The sequence below is a fragment of the Musa acuminata genome, chromosome BXJ2-4 (assembly GCF_036884655.1).
Source record: "Musa acuminata AAA Group cultivar baxijiao chromosome BXJ2-4, Cavendish_Baxijiao_AAA, whole genome shotgun sequence".
NCBI classification, from domain to species: Eukaryota; Viridiplantae; Streptophyta; class Magnoliopsida; order Zingiberales; family Musaceae; genus Musa; species Musa acuminata.
The window spans coordinates 24,211,201-24,218,606 of record NC_088341.1 but is presented as its reverse complement, the minus strand read 5'-3'; the positions used below and the strand labels follow the sequence as shown (position 1 = coordinate 24,218,606).

At 56.7% G+C, this 7,406-nt stretch overlaps 1 protein-coding gene across 1 annotated transcript; it reads right to left on the bottom strand.

Annotated features, from left to right (window-relative positions):
- Positions 1–2,043: 2,043 nt before the first annotated feature.
- Positions 2,044–3,549, bottom strand: LOC135608720 (uncharacterized). The gene is made up of 2 exons (XM_065101753.1): positions 2,977–3,549; positions 2,044–2,880 (listed from the first exon to the last, which is right to left on the bottom strand). Exons 1-2 carry the CDS (start codon positions 3,547–3,549, stop codon positions 2,044–2,046), a joined length of 1,410 nt encoding a protein of 469 aa, XP_064957825.1.
- Positions 3,550–7,406: the final 3,857 nt, after the last annotated feature.

Here is a 7,406-nt window from a genome sequence, read left to right as displayed (position 1 = left end):
GCCATTCCTGACGCGACTGGTAGGGGAGGCTCCACTCGGGAGGCCCAGCGACCCCCTAGTCGCCCGCTGGGGCGGTTTGTCCCGGGGGGACAGAGTGTGGGCTGGAGGGGACCCCACCGCGACGTTCCTTCGAGGCGCGCTTCATCCCGACATGGCTCAGGATTTATATGTCCTGCCCTCGGAGGCGTTGCTTAACAAGTCCGCCCAATCTTTGATCTGGGTAAGTACTTTCCTTCTTGCTTCGGCTAGTCTTGTTTGCCTAACACCACCCCCTTTTTAACCCGTCCTTTCCTACCGCAGATCCTCCATTATGCGACGGCCCTGATGGACAGGGTGCGTGACGCCGGGCGGATCATCGGGGGCCTCATCAACCGCAATGCCGAGCTCCACCGCCAGGTTGAGGAGGTTCGCGCCGGGGCCGGTCCAGAGGCCGTGGCAGCCGTCGAGAGGCGCGTGGCTGAGTCTGAGGCAGAGGCGGTTCGCCTCTTGTCAGAGCTCGAGGCCTCGAAAAAGGCGAACGAGGAGCTCCAAAAGACAATAAGGTTGGAGCGGGTCGAGCTCCGACTGTTGAAGTCGGAGGCGAGCTCCCTTAGCAAGAAGCTGGAGGGGGCGAAGGCCGAAGCGAGAGCGGCCTCGGAAGCATTGGCAGAGGAGGCCCAACTTCGACCCGCGAAAAACAAGGAGCTCCTCGAGGCATACAAGAAGTCGGAGGGGTTCGAGCTTGGGCTGACGCAGACGGGGCGGGTATCTTTCGAATATGGATACCAAATCGCTACTTCCTGTTTCCGCGCTCGTCACCCTGGTCTCGAGGTGGAGGATAACCCCTTCGCTCCTCACCTCGAGGACCAAGGGGTGGACATGCCCGAGGAGGTCCCCTTCGACGATCGCTTGGAGGAGCCCCAACAATGAAGAAGGGTCCTGTATTTTTTTTTTTGCTAGTCGGTTTTTGTAAGTCGGGTCCTATAAGTTGGCTTGCTTTCTTCAATAAAAGGAAAAACTTTTCTCCTTTCGTCTTATTGTCTCCTTCTTCTTTTCCTAGGCAAAAAGCTTCTTCCTTCGGAAAGAAGTTCTTCTTCTCTAAACGAAAAAGGTTTCTTTATTTCAGACGAAAAACTTCTTAAGGTTCCCGACGTTCCAGGTTCTCGGCAAGGGAGAACCGTCCATTGTCATGAGCCGGTAAGTACCCGGTCGGACTACCTCGACGACCCGATAAGGTCCTTCCCATTTGGGGGCTAGCTTCCCCCTGGCTCGGGTCGGGTCGCTGACCTCGGCCTTTCGGAGGACCAGGACGCCTAACTTAATCGGTCGGGGTCATACCTTCCTGTTGTAGACCCTTGCGACGGCTCTCTTATAAGAGAGGGCCTTCAGGTGTGCGTAAGCGTGCCGCTCCTCGAGCATGTCGAGGCTGGCTCGGAGTCCCTCGTTCGAGACTTCCTCGTCGTAGCTCCTCGTCCGAAGGGTGGAGATAGCCACCTCGGGTGGCAGGATAGCTTCGGTTCCGAACGTCAGACTGTACGAGGACTCTCCGGTTGCGGTCTAGGGAGTGGTGTGTAGTGACCATATGACACTAGGGAGTTCGTCGGTCCAGGCCGATCGGGCTGCGGACACCCTTCTTTTGAGTCCGTCCAAGATGGACCGATTGGTTACCTCTGCCAACCCGTTCGTCTGAGGATGGGCCACTGAGCTGAACCTTAGTTGGATGCCATGGCTGGCATAGAACTCCCGGAACCTCCTACCGGCGAATTGAGGTCCGTTATCCGTAATGATGGTTTTGGGCAACCCGAACCGAGTCACCAGGTTTCTCCACACGAACTTCTCCATTTGTTGCTCCGTGATTGTCGCCAACGGCTCGGCCTCGACCCACTTCATGAAATAATCCACTCCCACGATGAAGTACTTTCGCTGCCCCGAGGCCGGTGGGAAAGGTCCGAGCAGGTCCAACCCCCACTGTGCGAACGGCCACGCGCACGCGATGGAGCTAAGTGGGACCGCGGGCTGTCGGGGTGCGCGGGCGTGTTCTTGGCACGAACCGCACCGCTGCGCTTAAGCTTTCGTGTCCCGGCACATGGTCGGCCAGTAGTAACCATGGCGAAGTATTTTGTGTGCCAAGGTTCGCCCGTCGTTGTGTTCTTCGCAGACTCCCTCGTGGATCTCGGCCAGGACCGTCTGGGCCTCGTCGGGTTCCAAGCATCGTAGGAGGGGGTAGGTGAAGGACCGCCTATAAAGCCGGCCACTCTCTTCAGTGTACCACGCGTGTGTACGACGCAGACGCCGAGCCGCAACTTCATCGTGGGGAAGGGTCCCATCCTGCTTGAAGCGTAGCAGCTCCTGCACCCATGTGATCGGCGCACTACCGGGGACTGTAGTCGCTACTTCGATGGGGCGGGCAGGAAGCTCCTCGACCTCTGGCCATGCTTCGTAGGTCGGTTTCGACGCCAGCTTAGCCAGCGCATCGGCCCGCTCGTTCTCCTCCCTTGGAACATTGGACAATGTGAAATAAGGGAACTTAGCAGCCAGGTCCCTTACCCGTGCCAGGTATTTCGCCATGGTTGGGTCCCGAGCCTCGTATCCACCGCTGAGCTGCTCGACCACAAGCTGCGAGTCAGTGAGGACGTGTATAGCAGCCACCTGCATCTCGAGGGCCAACTTGAGTCCTGCTAGGAGCGCCTCATATTCCGCTTCGTTGTTAGTGGCTTTAAACCCGAAGCGGAGGGAGCGCTCGAACAAGCGATCGTCGGGGGCAAGAAGAACCAGTCCCGCGCCAGCACCCTTTGAGCTGGCCGAGCCGTCCACGTGTAGGATCCAAGCCTCGGGAGGTTGCTTGAGATCCCCATCTGCCACCTGAGTTAGCTCCGTGATGAAGTCGGCTACCGCCTGGGCCTTGATGGTAGCCCTGGGCACGTATCTTATATCATGTTCACCGAGCTCCACCGCCCATTTGAGGAGTCGTCCTGCAACATCAAATTTAGATAAAACCTGCCGAAGGGGTTGGTCGGTGATGACCTCCACCGGGTGGGCCTGGAAGTAGGGGTGCAACTTCCGAGCTGACAGCACCAGGGCAAGCGCGAGTTTCTCTATCGGCGGGTAACGCCCCCCGGGTCCGCTTAGGATGTGGCTGACATAGTAGATCAGAAGTTGTTCGCCAGAGCTTTCTTTGATCAGGACGGAACTGACTGCATGGGGGGAGGCCGCTAGGTAGAGGCCTAGCTTTTCCCCGGGAGAAACAGAGGCGAGTCGGGGGAGGTTGGCCAAGTGTTGTTTCGTTTGTTTGAAAGCTTCCTCGCACTCCGTCGTCCACTGGAAGCTTTTCGGGTTTTTGAGCGCCCTAAAGAAGGGGAGGCAGCGATCGCCCGACCGGGCGAGAAAGCGAGACATGGCAACAAGCCTTCCGTTAAGTCGCTGCAGGTCTTTGATCGTCCGGGGTGATTGCATGTCGATGATTGCCTGGACCTTCACCGGGTTGGCATCAATCCCTCTTTCGTGTATGATGAACTCGAGGAATTTCCCGGAGGTGACACCGAAGGCGCATTTTGTGGGGTTAAGTCGCATACCGAACTTGTGTAGCGTGGCGAACGCCTCGGTCAGGTCGGTAACGTGTGCTCCGGCCTCTTAGCTTTTCACGATCATGTCGTCCACGTAAACTTCCATGTTCCTCCCGATCTGGTGGGCGAACATCTTGTTCACCGTTCTCTGATATGTGGCCTCGGCGTTCTTCAATCCGAACGGCATGACCTTATAGAAGTACACCCCTTGATCGGTGAGGAAGGCCGTATGCTCTTTGTCTTCGGGTGCCATCATGATTTGGTTGTATCCCGAATAAGCATCCATGAAAGAGAGGCGTGCGTGTCCGGCCGTCGCGTCGACCAGCTGGTCGATCCTCGGGAGGGGGTAGCAGTCTTTCGGGCATGCATTGTTGAGACTAGTGTAGTCAACGCACATCCTCCAGCTTCCATTGTGTTTTTTCACAAGGACTACATTGGACAACCATTGAGGATACCTGGCTTCTTCTATGAAGCCTGCCGCTAAGAGACGGGTCACCTCTTCTCGTATGGCACGTTGCCGGTCAGGGGCTTGCCGCCTGGGTCTTTGTTTCATCGGGCGAGCGTCAGGTGGCATGTTGAGGTGGTGCTGTGCAACTCCTGGATCGACGCCCGTCATGTCAGATGGGGACCAGGCGAAGACGTCGGCATTTTCCTGCAGGAGGCCGACGAGCTGCTCTCGTTCCTGTTCGGGTAGTTCCGAACCAACTTTGACCGTCCGGTCAGGCCGGGCTTCTTGTAATGGTATATCCACGGTGGACCCCCTCGGCTCGGGATGAGGGGCCGACTTTTTTGTTTCCCGCGGATCTTCCAGCGACGGCTCGATCCTGGTCCTCTTGTGTAGTGAAACGGCGGTCAGGTAGCACTGCCTGGACTCTCGGGGGCTTCCCGTAACTTCCCCGACCCCAGCGTGAGTCGGGAACTTGATGGTTTGGTAGTAGGTCGAGACGACGGCTCTGACCTTATTGAGGGTCGGCCGTCCGAGTATGGTGTTGTAAGCAGTGGGAAGGTCGACCACCAAAAAGGTGGTCATTACCGTCTTCGACCTCGACGGGACCCCTAGGGTTAAGGGCAGAGTAATAGCCCCCAGAGGTGATATCGAATCTCCTGTTAATCCGGTGAGCGCTGAACTCATTGGCCTCATATTCTCCCTGGCCAAGCCGAGCTTCTGGAAGGCGTCGAAGTAGAGTATATCGGCCGAGCTCCCAATGTCGACCATGATCCTTCTTACCTGCGCGTTGGCCACCCTAGCCGATATCACAAGGGCGTCGTCGTGTTCGGGTTGCTCGGATACCCCGGTCGGGAAGGTGATTTCAGGCTCGGGCCCGTGTCCAAAGGTTACGTCTGGAGCGGCTCGAGCGTACGCCTTTCTTCCCGAGATGGAACCCACCCCCCCCCCCCCCCCCCCCCCCCCCGCCCCCCCCCCCCCCGATGCGGGGCCGCCAGCGATTACGTCGATGTGTCTCTTGACGGGGCCCTCCGGGTGAGGTGATAGCTCTTTGTCCGGCAGAAGGTAGTGGCCGAGATGCCCTCGGCGGATGAGCTCCTTGATTTGCCTTTTTAGCTCACGGCACTGTTCAGTGTCGTGCCCATGTTGCTGATGGAAGCGGCAGTATTTTGAACGGTTCGCGAGCTCTCGCGGGTTCCTCATTGGGTGGGGCTCCTTGAGTAGTCCCTTCCCCTTCTCATGGAGAAATATTTCCGTTCGTGACGAATTCAAGGCGGGGAGAGGAGGCCTTGGGTCGGATCTGTCCAACTTACGACGGGACGCGGTGGGTTGTTGCTGTCGGGGGGGCTCCGACATGACTTTTTTGTGCTCCTCCCGCTTCCCAGCCATCCATGTCTCCGCAGCGATGAACTGGCCAGCACGCTGAAGCATTTCGGGGACCGCGGCGGGGGGTCGTTCCACGAGAGACCAGAAGAACCTGGAAGGCCGCAGGCCTGTCATGAATGCCTGCATCAATAGAGAGGGGTGAGCATCCGACAGCCCGCGAATTTACGTCGTAAAGCGGTTCACAAAATGGGAGAGGGGCTCGTCCTCCCTTTGGTTGAGTCCGAGGAGTAATGCCACGGACGATTTTGGTCGAGCGTAAGCTAGGAAGTTAAGCTCGAAATCTTTGGCGAGTTGGTCGAAGGAGGCGATGGTTCCGGCCTTCAAACTGCTATACCACGCGCGGGCTGGCCCCCGCAGGGTTGTTGGGAATGCCCTGTACATCAAGGCGTCGGAAGTCCTGTATAGCGCCATCTGGGCGTGAAAAGCGGCCATGTGGTCCGCTGGGTCAGCGGCACCGTCATACGCGTCCAGCGAGGGGAGGCGGAAGTGTGACGGGATTGCCTGATTGTAATATCCCTCACTTTTGAAAATTATTAATAAGAAATTATATGTAAATTTGAGGACCTATATGTAAATATAAAAATTTCAAGGACTAAACTGCTAAGTTGCAAAATGAAAAGAAAATAAAGAACCGAAAATTTCGGTTTTATCCCACCGCCTCCCACGCACTCTCTGTTTCTTTCGAGAAACAGAGAGGAGCGGTGGGGCGTGAGGAGTGAAGAAAAGAAGAAGAAGAGGGAAAAGAAGAGAGGAGGAAGAAGAGAGGAAGAAGAGGGAGAAGAGAAGAAGAAGAAGAAGAAGAAGAAGAAGAAGAGGAGGTGGCTGCAGCGAGGGCTGCAGCGACGAGCTGTGGGGCGTGGGGAGAAGAAGAGAGGAAGAAGAGGGAGAAGAGAAGAAGAAGAAGAAGAAGAAGAAGAAGAAGAAGAGGAGGTGGCTGCAGCGAGGGCTGCAGCGACGAGCTGTGGGGCGTGGGGAGAAGAAGAGAGGAAGAAGAGGGAGAAGAGAAGAAGAAGAAGAAGAAGAAGAAGAAGAAGAAGAAGAGAGGAGGATAGCTGCGGCAAGGCTGCAGCGAGGAGGTGTGTGGCCTTGGGGAGGAAAAGGGAAGAGGAGAAGAAGAGAAGGAGAAGAAGAGGGAAAAGAGAGGGAAGACGGAGAGGAGCGAGAGGTGGCAGCAGCTAGGGCTGCAGCACCTCTGTTTCCTGCAGGTGGAAACAGAGGAGACGTGTGGGGTGTCGGGTAGGAGAAGAGCAGAAGAAGAAGAAGAGGAAGAGAAGAAGAAGGGGAAACAGGAGAAGAGGTTGTGATACCTCTGTTTCCTGCAGAGGAAACAGAGGAGGGGGTGTGTGTGACGCCGGGGAGGAGGAGGGAAGAAGAAGAGGAGAAGAAGAAGAGAAGGGAAAGGAGGAGCTGCGGCTGCGGCGGTGGAAGCTGCAGCTGGAAGAGAAGGAGAGGAAGAGATGGTGAGGAAGAAGAGAAGAAGTAGAAGCGGGTGAAGAGGCGGCACCTCTGTTTCCTGCAGGAGGAAACAGAGAAAAGGATGTGCTGTTCGTCGGGAAGAAGAAGGGGAGGAAGGAGAAGAAGAGAAGAAGAAGAAATGAAAGAGAAGGAAAGAGGAAGAGAAAGGAAGAAGGGAAGGAGAGGAAGAAGAGAAGGGAAAGAAGGGGCTGCAGCTGTGGCAGTGGCAGCTGCAGATGGAAGAGAAGGAGAGGAAATAGAGCAGGGGAGAAAGAAAAGGCTGCGGCTGTGATGGCTGCGGCCATGGTTGCGACTGCGACTGCGGCAGTTGCAGCTGGGAAAGAAAAGAAAGGAAAGTGGGGAAAAAGGGGCTGCGGACGGGATTGCGGCCGCAGCGGCAGCGACTGCGTATGCAGCAGTTATGTCTGCGAGAGAAGGGAGGAAGGAAGTTAGTGCGGTAGAAGGGGCTGTGATTGTGGCAGCGGCAGCGGCGGCGGCGGCGGCTGTGACAGCTGCGTTTGGGAAAGAAAAAGAAGGAATGAGAGTAAGAGAGAGCAGGTGACTGTGCCTCGATGTTC

Coding starts and splice junctions, on each gene's coding strand:
- LOC135608720 (XM_065101753.1), bottom strand. CDS start 3,549: ATGCGACTTAACCCCACAAAATGCGCCTTCGGTGTCACCTCCGGGAAA. Junction 2,881..2,976: donor CCGACCAACCCCTTCGGCAG/GTTTTATCTAAA, acceptor GCTACCATCAAG/GCCCAGGCGGTAGCCGACTT.